General features: G+C 40.5%; 1 protein-coding gene across 1 annotated transcript in view; it reads left to right on the forward strand.

The window, feature by feature from the left end:
* Positions 1 to 14,428, forward strand: part of MRC1 (mannose receptor C-type 1) — a 113,590-nt gene extending 99,162 nt beyond the window's left edge. The window contains exons 25-30 of the mRNA XM_062210526.1: positions 349 to 514; positions 1,344 to 1,493; positions 10,099 to 10,212; positions 10,803 to 10,967; positions 12,324 to 12,365; positions 13,473 to 14,428. Coding sequence (XP_062066510.1) covers positions 349 to 514; positions 1,344 to 1,493; positions 10,099 to 10,212; positions 10,803 to 10,967; positions 12,324 to 12,365; positions 13,473 to 13,723 — 888 coding nt within the window. The 3' untranslated portion in view covers positions 13,724 to 14,428. The remainder of the gene's footprint in view (positions 1 to 348; positions 515 to 1,343; positions 1,494 to 10,098; positions 10,213 to 10,802; positions 10,968 to 12,323; positions 12,366 to 13,472) is intronic.
* The last annotated feature ends 7,269 nt before the right edge of the window (positions 14,429 to 21,697 follow it).

The raw sequence follows: 21,697 nt of genomic DNA on the forward strand, positions 1-21,697 counted from the left end.
GAGACCCGGAAGAAGCTCCTGGCTCTTGGCTTTGGTCTGGCCCAGCCCCAGCTGTTGGAACCATTTTGGGAATGAACAAGTAGATGGAAGATATCTTTCTCTCACTCTCTCGTTCTCACTCTCTCTCACTCTGCCTTTCAAATAAATAAAATAAATCTTTAAAGAAGAAGAAGAAAGCCTTCTTTTACTGAATTTGAGTTGGTAGAAATGATTTGTAAAGTTCTTTTTATTCCCAAGTGGTCAAGATTCCATATCAAATCACTATACTTTTGGTATCTCACTGAGTCCTTTTTGGCATTTTCTGAGTGGAGCGAGGCTCCATGCTAATGGTTATTTTTGTTCCTGCAGACCAACAATGAGTACGTTTGGACTGATAGATGGAGGGTGAGGTACACTAACTGGGCTCCCGATGAGCCCAAACTGAAGTCAGCATGTGTCTATCTGGATCTTGATGGCTACTGGAAGACAGCACATTGCAATGAAAGCTTTTATTTTCTCTGCAAAAGATCAGATGGTAATTGAATATATGAACACAACTGGGGGAGTTGAATAACATGCTGCATCCCATTGTTGGTGTCATTAAACAGTAATGTGTCTGGAGTAGCTAAGAATAAGAGAGAACATATTCCTCCGCTCAGCGAAAGACTGACATGGCTATAAACTAACAGACATTGATCAAGACAATCGAAATGATTTAGTGATTTTTTTTTTTTAATTTTCAGAAACTTTCTCCTTTTCTTTTCTTTTTTTTTTTTTCTTTTGCTTTTTATAAATCTCTGGATGCTTACTGCTTAGGTTTCCCCCTGAATCTGGTATCAGATGCCCCAGGAAGTTATGCTTGCTTTGGATGTTGGCAACAAGTCTATGTCAAAAGAATGTATTCGGAATTCATGTATTCATTTAGAATCAGTAATATTATGGGCACAGTCCTAGTAGAATTTTAACAGTAGCAGTTAGGTATGTCACAGGCACAATTGATAGTTAAGAAGAATTTGTAGGAGAGCAAGATCCCAGAAAAGGGGAAGAGTGGCTTGAAAGCGGAATCTTTTTACAAACTTCTGGGGGTGACTTTTTGAAAAATTTGTTAACATTTTTACAGGTATCAGTAGACCTATAGTCATAATTATTAGTGTGATTTATTGCCACCATACCATAGTACATCCTATTTCTATTGAAAAAAAAATGATAAAGTAAAAGAAATCTTAACAATAAAAATGGTGGAACTAAATAATAACCATTAGAAATTTTTTTAAAAGAAAGATGATAAAATTTCCCTTAGCTAGGAAAATATTATTCTACATACTACAGAAATTTGGGTATTTTAAGTATGTTTGTATTAACAGAGATCCCTGCCACGGAGCCCCCACAACTGCCTGGCAGATGCCCGGAGTCCGAGCACACGGCCTGGATTCCTTTCCATGGTCACTGCTACTATATTGAATCCTCATACACAAGGAACTGGGGACAGGCGTCTCTGGAATGTCTCCGAATGGGTAAGTGACGTATTTTCTGAAAGAAAGCTTCATAATCATCTTTTCTGGAGCCTGGTGATTCTAATAACACTGTACATTAAAAAAACTAGAATGTTAAAAATATATGTTTATTTTTAATAATGTATTTTACAACAGAATGGTGAATATCATGCCCTTTGGATGTAATTTCTTTTTTTAAAGAAAGCTTTATTTATTTATTTGAGATGCAGAGTTACAAACAGAGAGAGGGAGAGACAGAGAGAAAGGTCTTCCATCAGCCGGGACATGAACAGGTGCCTGTGTGGTGTGCTGGCACCGCAGGTGGAGGTTTAGCCTCCTACCCCAGAGTGCTTGCCCCCAAATGTAATTTCTTCTTCTTATTTTATTTTTTTAAAAGATTTATTTATTTTACTTGAAAGTCACAGTTACACAGAAAGAGAAGGAGAGGAAGAGAGAGAGAGAGGTCTTCCATCCGCTGGTTCACTCCTCAAATGGCTGCAACAGCCAGAGCTGTGCTGATCTGAAGCCAGAAACCGGAAGCCAGGAGCTTCTATAGGGTCTCCCACACAGGTGCAGGGGCCCAAGTACTTGGGTTATCTTCTACTGTTTTCCCATGCCACAGCAGAGAGCTGGATTGGAAGAGGAGCAGTTGGAACTCAAACCAGTACCCATATGGGATGCCGGCACCGCAGGCTGTGGCTTTACCTGCTACGCCACAGCGCCAGCCCCCCCAAATGTAATTTCTAACTTTGCAGTATCAGCATTTTTGATAATTAAGGTAGAAAATAATGATTTGCTCAACAATTCTTCCTTTCTGCTCTATTTCTATTAACTGTTAATATTCTCATTTTTATGTATACAGAGTGTTGTATTATTTCCTTCTCAGAGTGGATAAGCTCAGGTTTTAAAAATACCCGAAACATTTTATTTTACCAGTAACAGAATAGGATTTATATCTGTTGATTGTATTTGTGAAGAAAAACAAAGCTCAAGTAGGCACAACATAGGAGAGTGTCCCCCTGAAGTATAAAATGTCAAATAAGGGGAATTTGACAGGGTTCATTTGAAAGCCACTTAGTTGAATTTCATTGAACTATTTTCACCATATTTTTATTATTTTCCAGCTCATGGCTATTCATACAACGGTGTTGTGCAAGAATTTTATTCTCATTTCCTTCGGGTCCATTCAAAAGTCTGAGTGAGATGAAATCTGCTTGTCAGTTTTTGATTCAAGTATTTTGGGGCTCTGTTGTTAGGTACATACATGAGAATACTTCAAAAAGTTCATAGAAAATGGACTTAAAAGATTTTTTTGCACCAAAATAAACATCCATGCATAGTTTTTTCACATTATACACTTTCCATGAACTTTTGAGGACCCCTTCATATTTCTACAATTGTCATATCTTTCCACAAGTTGGACTTTTTGAAAATGAAATGTCTTATTGTCCTTAATAACAATTTTTGTGTGAAAACCTCTTTTGTCAAATATTAGTATAGCTGCTCCAGCTCTATTTAAGCTGTTGTTAATATTGCGTATCTTTTAACAGCTTTTACTTTCAGGCTACATGCATCATTTTCAGAGAGCATGTAGTTGAATATTTCTAATTAATTTATTTCTGTTTTGCTGATCTCTAATTGGAGTATTTAATCCGTTTATATATAATGTAATTACTGACAAGGTAGGATTTATGTCTGTAATTTTGCCATTATTTTTCATATTTCTATGTCTTTGAGTTCCTTAAGTTCTTTATTACTATCTTCTTTTGTAATTAGGTAACTTGTAATTCATAATTTATAGTATACCATTTTTTTAAACTTTTATTTAATGAATATAAATTTCCAGTGTACAGCTTATGGATTACAATGGCTTCCCCCTCCCATAACTTCCCTCCCACCCGCAACCTTCCCCTCTCCCGCTCCCTCTCCCCTTCCATTTGCATCAAGATTCATTTTCAATTCTCTTTATATACAGAAGATCAATTTAGTATAAAGGTTTCAACAGTTTGCACCCACATAGACACACAAAGTGAAACATACTGTTTGAGTACTAGTTATAGCATCAAATCACAATGTACAGCACATTAAGGACAGAGATCCCACATGAGGAGCAAGTGCACAGCGGCTCCTGTTGTTGACCCAACAAATTGACACTCTAGTTTATGGCGCCAGTAACCACCCTAGGCTGTTGTCATGAGTTGCCAAGCTATGGAAGCCTTCCAAGTTTGCCGACTCTGATCATATTTAGACAAGGTCATAAAAGACAGAGTGAGGATAGTAACCAATGATCCTAAGAGTGGCATTTACCAGGTTTGAACAATTATACAACATTAAGTGGGGAAGAGGACTATCAGTACACACAGGTTGGGAGTAGAGCCATTGGTGGTAGAGTAGAGGTTATGATTACAAAGGAATGAGGCCCAAGTACGCTAGACAGGGCCTAGAACAAAGGACAGAGTCATTATTAGAGGAGCTAAGAAAGGTGCTGTCTAAGCTACAATTAAGTTTTCTGATTGAGAGGCAAATAGAACCTGACAGAAGGGGCTTGATAATAATCTGGTGGGCTTTAGGCCTTGTAAGTTAAGAGGCCCAGACCTATCTATCTCTTCACATGGGGTATATCCTAAGGGAGGTGTGAACCTCCTAGGGGAAGGCACTCTGTTGACTTTCATTACTTGGCTGGCCTGGGAGGAGAGCTGGCCAGGTAAAGGCAGGTGGCATCTCTAACAAGAAATTTACAGTTCTGCCTGCCATGTTGCTGACCCTACTTGACCATCCCCTCAGCTGCAGTGGTCACTTTGGAAGTTGGGCTGAGTGAAGGGCTTTTCAGCTTAGAGCCAATAAGATCTGTGGCTCTGACCTGGGCATCCTTCGACTCCAGGGCAGGTCCATTTCCAGTGATCCAACTCTTAAAGTCTTTTGTCATCCACAGTTATATATGATTTGCTGCTCATAAAACTAAAACGTTGTTGGTTCTGTGTTTAGCTGTCCTCCTATAGGTTCCTATGGATTTTTTCCAGCCACTTCTATTGTATTCAGTACTTTGGGATGGCTCTGTAAACAGATGAAGCCAATAATGTATTAACAGTACCAACTGAGAGAAAGTATGGTTAACTGAGATTACTAAAAAAGCAATTCAAATCAATTGGCAATCTACAAAAAGAGTTAAAGATTTTAAAAGCTATTATTAAAATTGCTATATTGGTCTATTATGCTATGTTATATGTGTGTACATATTGTATGTCCACATAGGAAATTTTATTAAGAGTTTTATTTTAAATGGCTTATAGATAAGATTGTCCATAAATTTAAGCTGCTAAAATCAATCAAAGATACATTTTAATTTGTGTGACCTGAATTTGTGTATCATATGTTTTAAACTTGTTGGTAGAAAGAAACTAAAAACATTTTAGATGGTTGTGCTTAAGTTTACTGGTTAAACAAACTACACCATGTTAGATATTTAAGAGGTGTTTTCAAATACATGATTCTTAAAATTTATAGAAGGCATTGGACCTTCTGGTAAATGTTTTCTTAAGTTGTTATCTAATGGTTGAAACTGTTTGCTAAGTATTCATGTGATATTGCTATTGTCAGCAAGCGATCTAGGACTTGCTCCCTCATTTCTCTATTCTAAGCCCAACTTGTTCTTTCATTTCTCTATTCTCTTCAAGGTAGGAAACTAATTCTATTATGAAGGAATCTGTAGGACGCACAATTTAATCTTTAGACCTTATAAAAGAGATGGCTAACATTTTTCTGTAATAGCATAGCCAAAATAAGAACTTAAATAATAATCTCATAGCTAGATTCACTTCGCCATCAGCGAAGTATAGAGTAAGTAGAAAAAACCTCCCTTTTAGACCAAAGGGAAAGAAAGTTTTAAAGTGAGAATATAATTTTCCTCATGGGCATTGTCTACCTTAGAAAAGCTACTACAGAACATGCCTGTGACTATAGACTTGTAGTTCAGGCCACCGAAGATTAGAGATCGGACACGGGCACTCCCTTGACTTGCATCCTCTGGTCTGCTTTAACAAAAACCAGGAGGAAAAGAAAGCTCGGCATCAGAAGCAATGGGTGGCAGGCCTGTTAATTGCTGATCTGTACAGTGATCTGCCCTCAAGGAGACCCAACAGGCCAGTCCACTGCAGTGGCTTTCAATGTGGTAAGCCTGGGCTTCAGCAGAAGTCAGCTTGTGAAGAGTATTCCATTTTAATTCCTTTTTTTTTACTGAATGGATAGTCCTTATCTTATGATGGTTTTACTTACAAATTTTTGACATTACAATGGGTTTACTGAGATATGATACCATCATAAGTCCAGTAACATCTATATTCATTCAACTTTTTCCTTTTTTTAAGAATTATTTTATTTATTTGAAAGTCAGAGTTACACACAGAGATAAAGAGAAGCAGAGAGAGAGAGGTCTTCCATTCTGCTGGTTCACTCCCCAAATGACTACATAGCCACAGCTGAGCTGATCTGAAGCCAGGAGCCAGGAGTTTCTTCCAGGTCTCCCATACAGGTGCAGGGGCCCAAGGACTTGGGCCATCTTCTACTATTTTCCCAGGCCATAGCAGAGAGCTGGATTGGAAGAGGCACAACCGGGACTCAAACCGGCGCCCACATGGGATGCTGGCACTGCAGGCTGGGGCTTTAACCCAGTGTACCACAGCGCCAGCCCCTCAACTTTTTTCTTGATCATTACACTGGGGATTAAAATTAAAATCTTAGTTTGTAGCAATATAGTTTAGATTAATATAAGTTTATTTTTATGCTTATTTTAATTTTTTAAAGGTTTATTTATTTATTTGAAAGTTTGAGTTACGCAGAGAGAGAAGGAGAGGCAGAGAGAGAGAGGGGTCTTCCATCCGCTGGTTCACTCCCCAGTTGGCTGCCAACGGCTAGAGCTACGCTGATCCACAGCCAGGAGCCAGAAACTTCCTCTGGGTCTCCCATATGGGTGCACAGGCCAAAGTGCTTGGGCCATCTTCTACTGCTTTCCCAGACCATAGCAGAGAGCTTGAATGGAAGTGGAGCAGCCAGGCCTTGAACCAGCGTCCATATGGGATGTTGGCACTGCAGGCAGCGCTTTACCCACTATACTGCAGTGCCGGCCCTGCTTATTTTAATTTTTAAAATTTATCTGTATTTATTAGAGAAAAAGAAACAGGCAGACAGATAAGCAGAGCGCTCTCATCCATTGGTTTACTCCCTAAATGCTTGCACTGGCTGGAGCTGAACCAACCCAAAGCTGGTAGCTGGAAACTCAATTCAGTTCTTCCACATGGGTAGCAGGGGACCAACTACTTGAGCAATCACCTGCTGCCTTCCAGGATGCACGTTGGTAGGAAGCTGGAACTGGGAGTGGATCCAGGACTTGAATCCAGGCACTCCGGTATGGGCTGCAGGAGTTCCAAGCCATGTGTTAACCCTAGGTCAAATGCTCACCACCATGAATATAAATTTAATTTCAATAGTGTACAAAAATGTTATACTTATATAGTTCCATTCCCTCTGCCTTTCTTTGTGCTGTTATTGTCATACAAGAACATCTTTATATATTGTAGACCCATTGCAGATTTACACTTACGGTTTTTTACAGTTCTTTAAGCCAGAAAAGAAAGTTATAAAAATACATTTATACTTTTCTATTTACTTATATACCTTTACCAATGCTCTTTATTTTTTGTTTGCTCATGTAAATTTGAGTTACTCTTGAGTGTCAATTCATTTCAGCCTGAAAATTTTGCTTTATTATTTCTTGTATTAAAGAAGTCTCTTTTTTTCCTTGCTATCAAGGTATATCTTAATTTTTGAAGGGTACTTTTGCTGGTTAGAAAATTTCTCAGCAATAGCTATTTTCTTTCAGCCCTTTAAATAGTATAATATGCTATAAATAGTATAGTATGCTTCCTGGCCTCCATGGTTTCTGAACGATCGACATGAAGGTCTCTCTATATGATGAGTCATTTCTCTCTTGCTGGTTTCAAGACTCTCTTTTTGATTTTTGACCATCAGATTATAATGTTCTTAGTTTGGATCTCCCAGATGTGGTAGCACAGATTTGTTTAAGTGTCTAGAACTAATTAGTCTTTCAAGTTTTGTGGAAGAACTGTGTGCGTAGTATGATGTATTTTCAACACTCATCCAGGCTGTTTAAAAAGCTGCCTTAGCCTTCACGTCCTACTTACGCAGAGCCCCAGGGTGAGCCAGAAGTTAATTAATTCTCAGTGTTTCTCAATCATGCACACAGCTCTGGGCATGTGCACCCCAGTGTATGTCTATGACGTCCTAGATTCCCAGGGAAATGGCAATTTTTTAAAAGTCTCCTTTGAATACCTCATTCCTTAGAGTTTGCTTTGAAGTTTATTGATTGTTGTTTTTTCACAACTGTTATCATTAACTGAGGCAGCTCAATAGTTTTTTAAATAAATACTCCCGGGGAGAAATCAGTTTGCTCTGAGTGAGCTCTAGTCAGCTCAAATGAAAGCAAGCTTTTCAAATGAGTTTTTCTAGGAAATTGTCAGAGAAGAAAAATAATGGAAATTCTGTGCGAATGGGGCTTGTAAAGAGCTCCAGCCCCTTTATGACTGCTCCAGGGACTTCCAGGCTGCTGGTTTTCACTGTGATTGCGAGGCTGTTCATTTTTAAGGGCTACCATGGAACTAGGGAGAAGGCATTGGCATTAGAATAAGTTGAAACACCACAAATTTACTGTTAATAATTAGATATAATTTTTTTGTAACAAGTATTTCCTGGAAGGAAGCCTTTGGTCAATTTTCAGCATGCAAAAAAAGATGATTTTGACAAATTTGCCATTGTTCAGTTGCTTTTGTAGAGGAAAGGATTTTCAGAGGCACTTACTGTGGTCTTTCTGATGATGTCCCTGAAGTCTGCTTTCACCATTTTAAATTTTAAAACAAAGATTTCCTTTATATTGCTAAGTGTTTTTTTTTATCTTGCAGTAAATAGGTAGAAACTTTGTTTCAATTTTAGATGATTTTATTTTCTGTTAAAGTGAATAATTCTTATTTGTCAGAGTATGTCACAAATATTTTGAAATGGCTGATGTCTATGAAATATATTTAATGATAGATTATTTACTCAATCACGCAATGAAAGCAATCATCGAGAGAGTAATCCAGGATCCAGAAGTAGTGCACGTGGGCTGTGGTGAAGTATAGACCCCCAAGATTCACAATGCCTACGTTACAATACAGTGACGGCTCCGCCAGCATTAGAATCTTCACAAATTACCCTGTGCTTTAGTTTCCTAATCAATCAAATGTAACAATAGTACCTATTTGATGAAATTGTTATATGATTTTGATGAGTTAATGAAAGTTCAAATGTGTAATATAAAATGCTTATAATACATTGGTTATTGTTGTAGGTTATAGATTCTTACTCTAACATTGAATGCTAACAGTTAACTCCGTATGGGTGTGAATCCCACAGCCATCCTACTGGCCTTACAGTTTTCTCCCTCTTGCTTTGAGAGGCCCTATATGTGGCAGTGCTATTAACACTGCATCATCTGCTGCCTGAGCACAGGCAGTGTTCGTTATCACTGTGTTTCCCCAACTACTGATCTCTTGACACCAAGTAGGAAGGCCTACCCCTTGTCTGTGTTGCCCGTGGACTAGATTGATGCCGTACCCCAGACAAACAAGCCAGCTGTGTTCCTGAATTCCCCCTCTTTTGTCTTTTCTCTTACTGCTCCCTCTTTCTGTATGATTTTCTACCCTTTCTGCTTGAAATTCTATGTGATATCCTGTCCTCCTCTCTGCTTAATTCTGTTTTCCCCATCTTCCTTTTCAGTTATATCATCCAAAATTGCTTGACATGCCCATAACATAGCACTTTTATTTTCTCTTATATGAGGTTCATTTGTACTCCCAATTTATTATTGTCCATGAACCATAACTTTCTCAGATATAGCCCACATCCTGGTCATCTTTGCTTATCCTACAGGAACTAGTTCAGTGCTTGTTCACAATGTTTAAAAAACCATATTTTCAGAATGGAAGCTAAAATTCTGAGAAGACAAATATTCACTCTTTGAAATTCTTTGCTTGAATGGAGACATTGGGTGGATTTTTTTTTAGAAAATTTTTATTTAATAAGTATAAATTTCATGCATACATCTTTAGGAATACAGTGATACTTCCCACCACACCCACCCTCCCACCACCACTCCCTCCCCACTTCCTCTTCCCTCTCCCATTCCCAGTCCCATTCTCCAGTAAGGTTCATTTTCAATAAACTTTATGCACAAAAGACCAACTCTATACTAAGTAAAATTTTCAACAATTTGCGCGCGCGCATGCACACACACACACAAAATATAAAAAACTGTTTGAGAACAAGTTTTACAGGACAGAGGAACTGCATGGGGAGTAAGTGCACAGTGACTCCTGCTGTTAATTTATCAACTAACTCTCTTATGTATGATGTCAGTGTCTGTGATGGTTCTTACCATGAGTTGCCCAGGCTATGGAAGCCTTTTGAGTCCACAGTCTTTGGGCATTTTCATTTTACTCTTATCAGTACTGTTTTAAAATATATGTTCAACTACTTAAATAAAATCCCATCTTATTAGTCTTTTTATGCTTTGCAGGTTCTTCTCTGGTTTCCATTGAAAGTGCATCTGAGTCTAGTTTTCTGTCGTATCGGGTTGAGCCTCTTAAAAGTAAAACCAATTTTTGGATAGGAATGTTCAGAAATGTGGAAGGTAATTTTTTTGCAAAGCCATTACTTAATCACAAGTGTTTTAAAATGTTACATGTAAGGTAAGGGTTCAATTCCAAAAAGTCTTGACGTAAGTCATGATTAATTCATGAAGAGTTTGAAGATTCAAATTTATATTTTTATTTGAGATAATAACTGAAAGTTTATGTGTCTCACATGTGCTGTCAAAGCTGCTAATTAAAAATATGTTCTGCAGCTCAGTTAGTGTAAGAAGATTTAAGAACATTTTCCATTTGTTATTTGTTTTGCCAGAACAAAAAAGCTCGGGAAGGATAAGCATAAATATTTGTACTAATTAAAAATAAATTTTCAACTATAGCTATATAGGAAACATATTTTTCTTGGATTCCTTCCCTGGAATCATTAGTCATTATAGTCTTGCCTGGTAAAAGTCTCATTGTAACTGACTGTCGAGTCTAGCATAACATAATATGCTTAGAAACTATACACAAAGAAGTTCAACTGTTTTTTTTAAAAAACTTTTATTTAATAAATATAAATTTTGAATAAGTTGAACTGTTTTAAGAGGGTGATTTGTAACTTCTGTTTCTCTTGATTCTGGTCGATGATCAGGAATGTGGCTGTGGGTAAACAACAACCCAGTCTCCTTTGTCAACTGGAACACGGGCGATCCCTCTGGTGAACGAAATGACTGTGTGCTTTTAGATGCATCATCTGGACTTTGGAATAACATTCACTGTTCTTCCTACAAGGGTTATATTTGTAAAAGACCAAAAAGTAAGTGAGAAGCTTATTGTATGGTCCCTGTCTTCACATGCCACCATTTCTTTCAAATAGGAAGAGGTCAGGTATATGATTATACAAGGGTACTTCAAAAAAGGAAAAAAGAAATTGAGATACATTTATTTTACTGCAAAGTTTTTTGAAATCCACACATAGTTTTTGATCGTATGGATTTTCCACAAATTTGTAGGTCGCTTGCACACTTTCTCCCATTCTCATTGAAAAATCCGTTCTGTTGTGGTGAGCAGTTGCAGTCTGCGGGTCAGAGTAAGCGGCACTCTCTGCTTAGCTGGCAGTAGTTTTTGTTAATCAGTTCGTCTATCATGACATATCCATGGATATGGGTTTGCCAAGCTGCAAACAGTCGGGAGAATCAGTCTACAAAGCCTATTGTGTGAGAGGGGAAGAGGGGAAGCAGTCAGCCGCCCAAAGAGGCCAGGGCTCTGGTGAAGACTCAGAACTGATTATGGAATAAGTCATGTCAGACCCATTCAGTCTCCTTCTGATAGGAATGGAAACCATGAAAGGAGACAGAGTGGGGAGACCAGGATAAGTACCTGGCTCCTGCCATCAGATCAGCACGGTGCGCCGGCCGCAGCGCGCCTACCGCGGCGGCCATTGGAGGGTGAACCAACGGCAAAAGGAAGACCTTTCTCTCTGTCTCTCTCTCTCACTGTCCACTCTGCCTGTCAAAAAAAAAAAAAAAAAATGCTCAAGGTATAGCACTGTCGCCTTTGAAGATATTTGGGTATCATTCTGCCTCAGAGAATACCCTTCCCAAGAGATGAAATTATTAATTAGATAATAGATTTAAATAAATTAATTGCACAGGTCTTTAATGTTTTTAAAATCTATTCTGCTTCCGCACCATTTGGTACAACATTGGAGTCTTATGTTACTTTTCATTTGAATACCTTGAAACATCTTAGGCTTCAATGGGCCAATTTTAAACCCCCTAGACTAGAATACCTATTCACAGATTGGGTCAGTCTTAGGGGGTGAAGGTCAATGGATCAAATGCAACATGAAGGATCTCGTTTTCAGATCTTCTAATGCATTCAGAGTCACCATGCAGTTGTAGGGTGCTACTGTAACATAGGTGGACACTAGATAGATAGATGGCTAGTTGGATAACACATAGGTCAATAGATAATACGGAATGTGTGTGTGTGTGTGTTGTTCAAGGAGCAAGAGGGTAAAGCGCTCACTAGTCCAAATGTGATACATATTATATCATATCACCATGAACCAAAATAAAAGATTTTGCATAACTGTAAAACAAATAGTATTTGCTATTCACATGCAATCTTACTAATATTTCATTATTTTCTTTTTTTTTAAAACAAACAGTTGTTGATGCTGAACCTACTCAGACGGAAGTTACAACAAAAGGTAAGGCCATTATGAAATGTTCAGTTTAGTGTGAGTGATGCATCAACACAATTTGTTTTGAAAGCCACAATATTCCCCTCCTACCCCCTGGGCAATTTCAGCAGAATTGTTTGGACTGCTCTGGCCTTTGTTGTGCCACCAGTGTATCTTGGATGATATTTTTGAGTAACAGACCTTATAGTACCTTTTTTTTTTTTTTTTTGACAGGCAGAGTTAGACAGTGAGAGAGAGAGACAGAGAGAAAGGTCTTCCTTTTTCTGTGGGTTCACCCCCCCACCAAGTGGCCGCTACAGCCAGCACACTGCGCCGATCCGAAGCCAGGTGCCAGGTGCCTCTTTCTGGTCTCCCTTGCGGGTGCAGGGCTCAAGCATCTGGGCCATCCTCCACCGCCTTCTCGGGCCACAGCAGAGAGCTAGACTGGAAGAGGAACAACTGGGACAGAATCCGGCGCCCTAACCGGGACTAGAACCCGGGGTGCCAGTGCCGCAGGAGGAGGATTAGCCAAGTGAGCCGTGGTGCCGGCCCTATAGTGTCTTTATCAAAACAAGTTCAAGATTCTTTGTGGGTCTTTTTTTTTTTTAAGTAAATTTTCTGCTTTAATTCTTATCGATAACTTGAATTAGGTAACATTTATTTTGACTGCTAAGAAAAGCCTCAAAGTGAGAATGCCTGTCATTCCCTTACTAAATTCTGGGTGCTATTTGTTTACTAATGATAGTCATTAGCTCAAATTTACACTATTCTTATTTCCTTTTTTCCCTAAATTTTTCATTTGTTTTGAACTTTAATCATCATTATTTTGACTATTCTATTTATCTTCTTATAATGTATTTGTAATCAGTCTTAAATTATTCTGAAACACAGTATATGTATTTTGGAAGCATTGATTACCTAGTACAAAGCAACTGAATAATCATCATTTCCCATAATCCTCTATGTCACACGGACTCTGTGTTCATGTCCTACACTTCTGCTTGACAAATCTCACTTGAAAGAATATTTATACATTCTAGTTTTTCCAACAAGAAAATTGTACTGTTCTCCGTAGCACTAAGTTGCATCCCTTTCTCCTTCAACTTTATCACTAATGATTTTCTTTGTTTCTAGCTGACTCAAGAAAGGATGCCCCTTCCAAAAAGTCTTCCAGCATGGCAGGAGTGGTGATTATCGTGACCCTTCTGATTCTGACTGGTGCTGGCTTTGCTGCCTATTTCTTTTATAAGAAAAGACGCGTGCACATACCTCAAGAGGGCACCTTTGAAAACACTCTTTATTTTAACAGCCGGTCAAGCCCGGGAACTAGTGACACCAAAGATCTCATGGGCAACATCGAACAGAATGAACATGCAGTCATCTAGTGGCATAATGTGATTTTAATATCTTTGAATTTCATAATATTGTAACTAAAATTTTAATTCTTTAATTCAGTGCAATTGTTTCTTTTAAAGTGAGTACTGTATTGTACTAGTCTGTTCTTTTTCTTTGCATAATTGAAGAAATAATTGCTCATTTTCTAGCCTGTCAAGATATTTTCACAAGTGCAAAAAAAAAGAGGTGATAAATTTAAATTTAAAAAAGGATAATAAATTTAAAAAGTGATTACCCTTTAAAAATATCTTAGGTGAGTGCACATCATGACTACAATGCCAACATTTAAGCATCATTTGCTGCGTAGCTGAGTGTCAAGTTCATGCAGATCATTAGAGTTCCAGAAACAATCAACTAACCTTCTGAAATAGTTTAAGAAGTTCCCAAAGATATGTTACCTATTGAATTGTGATTAAAAATTAGAAGACCATTTTAAATCAAGCATGAATGACTTCTCATGGCATAAAAATTTATTCAATTTTCTCTTTACCACTCTTGACTTCTACTCCAATTATTTGAAGACTAAGGCAGCTGAGAATCTTCTTCCCACGCAAGGTTTTACCAGCTGAGCATTGCAAATATGTTCTTTGTCCTGTTATATGTATATCAGGAACACAAAGATGTGAAATAAAAATGTAAATTTGCATAACTGGATGTACTTAGATAATGTGAAATAAACATTTTATTTTTAAAGATTTGTTCTATTTTTAAAGATTTGCATTTTGGTGATCTTGATAACTAAGTTTGCTTTTAAATTAGATTTATTTATCCATTTACACTTAACTTTAGTCTTAAAAATATTATTAGTAGAGGAATTCTTTAAACTCATCATCTTTTTGGAAAGGGTTTTGTTGCTAAAACACTATGCAAAATGGATTCTTTTTTTTTTTTTTGCCATAATGACTTTTGCAATTTTCCTAGATCATCTTCTTTAACAGTGATTCAACTCAGATTCAACAATCAAAAGAACCGTTACTGGGAATTAGAGTTCTCAATATCTTTTTCTCTCTTTAACTCCCTTTGAAGTATTTTTGGCTTAAGATTTTTACCTTAGGCCATGTACTCTCTTGGCTGGTTCATTCCTAACTTGAAACGTCTTTTAATAAACTTTGCTTTACTATCTTTGCTTTTGTCTTTCTGAACTCATTACTCCATTGGTGAACGGTGTTGTGGTTCAGGGGGATAAGCCACGGCCTGTAATATGGAGCATCCTACAGTGCCAGCTCAAGTCCTGGCTGCTCCACTTCCAATCTAGTTCCCTGCTGATGCACCTGGAAAAAGTAGCAGAAGATGGCCCAAGTACCTGGGCCCCTGACACCCATGTGGAAGACCAGGATGGAGTTCCAGGTACTTGGCTTTGACCTGGCCCAGCCCCAGCCATTGTGGCCATTGGATAGAGAACCAGCAGATGGAAGATTCTCTCTCTCTCTTCTCCTTCTTCCTCTTCTCTGTCACTCTGCCTTTCAAATAGAATAAATATTTTTTAAAGTTAGATAACACTTTAAGTGCAAGTATTTTGTAGATTTCACATTTCCACAAAGGCAACTGTACCAGCAACTCCTCCTTTTACTCCTGCAAGAGGTTGATTGGCTATGCACAGGAGTTCTTTACCTAGGGGTCCCTGGGCACGACACTGCAGATGGCACTAAGAGGTCTGTGAAGATCTCAAAAACTGCATACAAAATACTTGTTTGTATTTGTGACATTTGGTGGTGGGGGCAGAAATCAGCTACATTTTCAAGAAAGTACCTAACTGAAAAAAAGTTAAGCAGCATTATTACTGAGTAGGGAGTTTTCATGCAAATTAAGACCAGTGACAGGGGTGGGTTAAAGCCCTCGCCTGAGGCACCGGCATCCCATTTGGGCACCGGTTCTAGTCCCGGCTGCTGCTCTTCTGATCTAGCTCTCTGCTGTGGCCTGGGATAACAGTGGAGGATGGCTCAAGTCCTTGGGTCCCTGAACCTATGTGGGAGACCCAGAAGAATCTCCTGGCTTCAGATGGCACAGCTCCAGCCATTGCGGCCATCTGGGAGGTGAACCAGCCAGATGGAAGACCTCTCTCTCTCTCTCTCTCTCTGCCTCTCTGCCTCTCTCTGTAACTCTGCCTTTCAAATAAATAAAATAAATCTTTAAAAAAAATGAGCAGCTTGGAGAATATGTCTAATCACAGCACAATTAAAACACAACAAGCTGAGACTCCACCTGTTTCTGAGACTAATCCTCTTACTCAGGGGTCTATAAACCTTGACTGTTCATGGGAAGGAAAATTCTGCAGTTGCTGTTGCTATGGATCTCATTCATGCCTGAGACAAATCCTTTCAAGGAAATGAAAAAATGGCTAGATGTCTCCTTTGGTTATGGATTGAAAGACTCAAAAGTAGTGCTTGGGGAGCTGGCACTGTGATGCAGTAGGTTAATCCTCCACCTGTACTGTTAGCATCCCATATGGGCACTGGTTCTACTCCTTACTTCTCCTCTTCTGATCCAGCTCTCTGCTTATGGCCTGGGGAAGCAGTAGAAGATGGCCCAAGTGCTTGGGCCCCTCAATTCACATGGAGGCTTCTGCTCCTAGGTTCAGATCCATCCATCTCTGGCTGCTGTGACTATTTGGGGAGTGAACCAGGGAGTGGAAGACCTCTCTCTCTCCCTCTCACTTTCTGTAACTCTATCTCTCAAATGAAAAAAAATTTTAAAAGCAGTGCTTGGGGTTTCACATAAGGTTTTATTTGGGCCAGTTAATTAAAAAAAAAAAAAAAGACCAGTGACAGGGAGAAAGAAACAGAAAATGTGAAGCGAGCGCTTGTGGGAAAGGGTGCTGAGTATGAACGACTGCCTTCTGCACCTCAAATAATGCAAAACAAACCACTTTTCATTTTCTTGGTGAGAAGAAAGCATTTTCCACTCAAAACACTCCAGTGGAAACAATGGCTGCAGCATCAGAGCAGGCTGTATGGACCATATAATGATGAACTATGCCAAGGAAACCCCTCTCCGTGTGTGTGTGTGTGTGTGTGTTTCCTGTGAAAATACAGGGGAGAATTAGGAATTTGAGTGAGCACAGTTGATAAATTCTTTATACAAGTCTGTTTCATTATAGTTTAGAACTACATTTTCACAGAAAACAGTTTAGACTCCAAACAACATATATCTCAGACTGCAATGTCTTCTCATTTGAACAGTCTGTCTGCCCGACAGGACTCAAGATTGCATTTCTCACATCACCTTCTCAAACATATAATCCACAAGTATCCACATACCTATCAAAACACAATATTCAAATATCAAGGCTATTTTGGTGGGACAGGTGTTGAGTGGAGAAGGTTTGGGGTTTGTTTTACTCATTGGTTTTAGTTATTATAGTTGATTTGTTTATTTTTAACCAGAATTCTCTCTGTGGATGAAGGGTTTAAGTTTGTTTTTCTCACTGGTATCGTGCTCATCAGAATGCAACAGCTGGAAGATTCTTAAAGGTATTTTTCCCCAGTTGAACTCTAACTGTGTGAATAACCTATAACTTGAACTCTGAAAATAAAGATGATGTCTTTGGCAACCAACCTTGAGTCATCCATTTGCAGTATTCACTCCTGCATCTGTTTGTGACTTTACCCAGTCTATCATCAACTAATTCTTGAGTATCTATGTGTCAGGTGTTGAGCTAGCCCCTGTAGATTCAAATATAGATAAGAAGCGGTGCTAACCCACAAGAAGTGTGCAGTCTCATGGTTGCCCAGACACAAATTACTGCATCAGTGGTGGATTCTTTGGTAAAATATGCTAAAGGTATCAGTGGAACAATGAAAGATGTCAGCAGGTGCAGAGCCAGGTTTTGTGGGGGCATGAAGGTTACACTCTCCAGGGCTCTCTATAAGAACAAAAACACCAAAAAACAAAACAAAAAAAACCTCCCACACAGTGAAAATGTAGGGGCTGACATGGTGGCATAGTAGGTAAAGCTACCACTTTGGGTGCTGGCATCCCATACGAGCATCAGTTCGTGTCCCAGCTGCTCCACTTCCAATACAGCCTCTTGCTCGTGGCCTGGGAAAAGCAGTGGAAGATGGCCCAAAGGACTGGAATGAACCAGCGAATGGGAGATCCATCTCTCTGTGTCTCTCCCTCTCTCTCTTAACTTTCTCCCTCTCTCTGTAACTCTTTCAAAATAAATCTTTTTCAAAAAATGAAAGCATGACCGTATGAAAGACTGATAGAGCCCCTACTGGCACCATGAAAGGGACCTAGTGTTAGTAAGCTAAACTAAGTCTCCTTAGCGTCTCTGAAACCATGCTGAATGTCAGGGACAGTTTCTGAGAGAGGTGCCGCTTGGGTGGAGACCTGAGCAGAATCCTAAATACAAGTAGAAAGTATCTTGGGAGAAGCAAGAATGGACACTGGGCAGAGAAAACCCTTGAAATGAAAAACAGCTGACTCATAAGAAGCACAAATGTGACGAACATGGAGAGGTGGGCGGGACCGGAGCTTCAGGATGAGACGTTGACAGGATGACAGAAGGCATTCTTGTGTGTGGGCCTCTCCGTGCAATCTGCATTCAGAGCACCCGGATGTGGTGTCAGGCTCTGCCCGTGTGACTCAGCCCAGGAGACAACATGTCTGCCTCCGTAATCAAAGCTGCATGTGCGATGTGGCCTCATTTGAAAGAGGCCAGAAACGTTTCTCCTTTAGACATTCGAATTGAGGGCCGTAAAAATTACCCTAGTGGACCCATGAGGAACTGGGCTCGGCTCCCCCCACAGACAGATGTCACATCAGCGTGGGAAGCATGCAACAATTGGCTTTTCTCTATAACAGAACTGGGGTAGAAAATCCTATCTTAATTTGGAAAATGGCTTGTGTTACTAAGAATTAAATCACCTCGCTGAGGGAGAATGTGTTCTCTGCTGATGTCTTAGGAGGCTGAGTGTTCTAAAGCCTGGCGCTCGGTGTCGGCAACCTGGGCGTCACCCCAGATCCGTGAAACCAGAATCTGGGAGTTGGAACTGAGGCATCGCCTTCATGAACAAAAAGGAGCAGAACAGGAAAACCTGCAGCTGTTCTGTTGGGTAATGAGGAGCTGGGGTTTGAATGTGCACCCCGCCCCACATCTCAGGTGTTTGCAACTTAGTAGTCAGGGTGAGAGTGCCCACAGGTGGGGCCTTTGAGAGGCCTTAGCTCAAGAGGGCTCCTCCCTCAAGCATGTGATTAAGGCCCTTATAAAAGAGGCTTCCCCTGGCCTTCCTCTCTCCCGGCCTTGGCTTCTAACGCGGAAGGGGCAGGAAGGGGGAAGCCAGCATTTCTCATCTCCTGAGGCCAAGGCAGGAGAGACCCTGGCACCTTGATCTTGGACTTCCCAGCCTTCAGAACTGAGAAAACAAGCTGCTGTTCTGTTTAAAGTTCTGTTAGAGCAGCACACACTAAGAGGTGAACAGGCATGGCAAATGGTACCAACCTGAAGGTGTCCGTTGTTCCCAAGGCTCTCCGTGGGGTCACATTCTTGAGACTGCGAATGCAGGACTCTCTCTCACAGTTGTCAGTGAGCCGTTGATGAATTTCCTGAGGTCGAATGGTTCCCTATCTTACCAAAAGAGGCTCTGTCCAAAAATCATCACGTTAGAATTTGCCTCTTCATGCTTCTGGCTGTTGGGAGGGAATCTGTGTTGTGCCCAAATACCAACTAAGAAAATTTCCTTAAAACATTGTTTTTGGCCTAACTTCAGTGGATGTGATCATAAAAATGTATCAGGCGATGGCTTCAACGGGAAAGTTCACCCCAACTGTTGAACGTAGCAAGAAGACATACTTTGGTGTTAGTGTGTCTTCAGTGTTCTGTAAATACCATTCTCATTTGGAAGGGCTCGGCGAGAGGCAGCTCCTTTAAAGGAGAGTGACACTGACATTAGAAAGGCTGCCCGAACTGGCTGGAGAGCTGGCCTGTGCTGTGGGGGCTTTAATATATTAATGCTATTCATGGCGGCTCTCCAGGGTTCGGTTTTGGCAACACTTCTTGGTCTTGTTCAACGAGCTCCGCGGGATGGGAAACCTTCCCTATCACAGCTTTCTCCTGTTGATCTGGTTACAGCTGTGCGCACACAGTTCCCTCAGACTTTTAAAGAACCCTGCAAAGCTACCACACTGCTTTTTTTTTTTTTTTAATCCTATGTTGATTTAATTTTTTCTGTAAGGGCAAGAAAGTTCAAAACTTGCTGGGCATGTCCCTTTTTCAGGGTTTTAAGGGTTCTGAAGTTTTGCTGGGCATAAAAGCCAGGCAAAGAACTTGAGCGAAACTCTGGGTCCAGGCTTATGATTCTGATTAGGTAGGCCTGGGTCAGAGGAGTCCTGGAATCTGCATTTCAGCAGACATCCCAGGAGACTCAGAGGTGCACAGCCTTTAGACTGTGACTCGGACACTAGGTTTCAGGATTTTCTTTCATGGAGGGGTATTTCCCGAAAGCTCTTAGACATCTAACATCATATACAAGGTAATGCAGCCAAGGGCATCCGAGTTAACTAGAGCTGCAGCCTCTCTAGGCTTTCCTGTTAATTACCAGGACATAGAAGCTCAAATCTACTTTAGTGCTTTTCTGCTGAGCTCCCATCCACTCTCCACATGCTATTATGCTCCCACATCCCCTCACAAGCACCATTAATGAGTGTGCACAAGTGAAGCTTTATCTCTCATCCAGTCTTGGAATATGCATCCCAAGATGGGAAGGACCAGCTCTTACATAGTCCTGGGTGGAACCCCAGATCTCCTAAGAAGAGCCATTTCTCGGCCGGTGCCTGTGCCGGCACACCGGGTTCTAGTCCCGGTCGGGGTGCCAGATTCTATCCCTGTTGCCCCTCTTCCAGTCCAGTTCTCTGCTGTGGCCCGGGAGTGCAGTGGAGAATGACCCAAGTGCTTGGGCCCTGCACCCGATGGGAGACCAGGAGAAGCACCTGGCTCCTGGCTTCGGATCAGTGCGGCGGGCCAGCTGCAGCAGCCATCGTGGGGTGAACCGATAGAAGAGCAAGACCTTTCTCTCTGTCTCTCTCTCACTGTCAAAAAAAAAAAAAAAAAAAAGCTGTTTCATCATTGGTCACCACAGGGATACCCATCTTATAAAATGCCAGTCTCCCTGGGCTAGGGTTTGCCCATCTCCCAGAAGGGGGTAAGTCAAAGTGCTCTGATGCTTGTGACCCTTATAACTCAATGATCCAGGTTTTTAAAAAAAATATTAATTTATTTATTTGAGAGGGTTTTATTCTCTTAGAGTCAGAGATCAGAAGAAAACACATCAGTGGCTTTACAACAAGTCAACTATTTTGAAGGAGATCCGTCTCTTATTCCTCCTCAGTTCCCTGAACAAGGAGTCACATGTGGCTCTAACAGTAAGAGGGAAACTGATTAAGTACTGGATGCCAGGCAGAGCAGGGTAAAATCAAATGGGCTTCCATACAGCCTTGAAGTGTGTTCTGCTGGTTGCCAGATGCCACCTTCGGGGTTAATTCCAAAATCCAGAGGTCCTGGATTTTGCAATGGCGGGAGCAGAGTAGGGGACTTGAAGTTTCCAACAGCGAAGAGGGTGGTGTGTGTGAGATTGACAGAAATCTACTTCTCTGAGTGTGATGGCTTGTTTATTTGGCAAAGTTTGGCTCTTTGAGAAAAGAATGGATTACACTTCTAGTCTTTTTTTTTTTTTTTTTTTTACAGGCAGAGTGGATAGTGAGAGAGAGAGAGAGACAGAGAGAAAGGTCTTCCTTTTTTGCCGTTGGTTCACCCTCCAATGGCTGCTGCGGCCGGCACATCTTGCTGATCCGAAGCCAGGAGCCAGGTGCTTCTCCTGGTCTCCCATCGGGTGCAGGGCCCAAGGACTTGGGCCATCCTCCACTGCCTTCCCGGGCCACAGCAGAGAGCTAGCCTGGAAGAGGGGCAACCGGGATAGAATCTGGCACCCCAACCGGGACTAGAACCCGGTGTGCCGGCGCCGCAA

Source organism: Lepus europaeus, chromosome 14, assembly GCF_033115175.1.
Source record: "Lepus europaeus isolate LE1 chromosome 14, mLepTim1.pri, whole genome shotgun sequence".
NCBI lineage: Eukaryota > Metazoa > Chordata > Mammalia > Lagomorpha > Leporidae > Lepus > Lepus europaeus.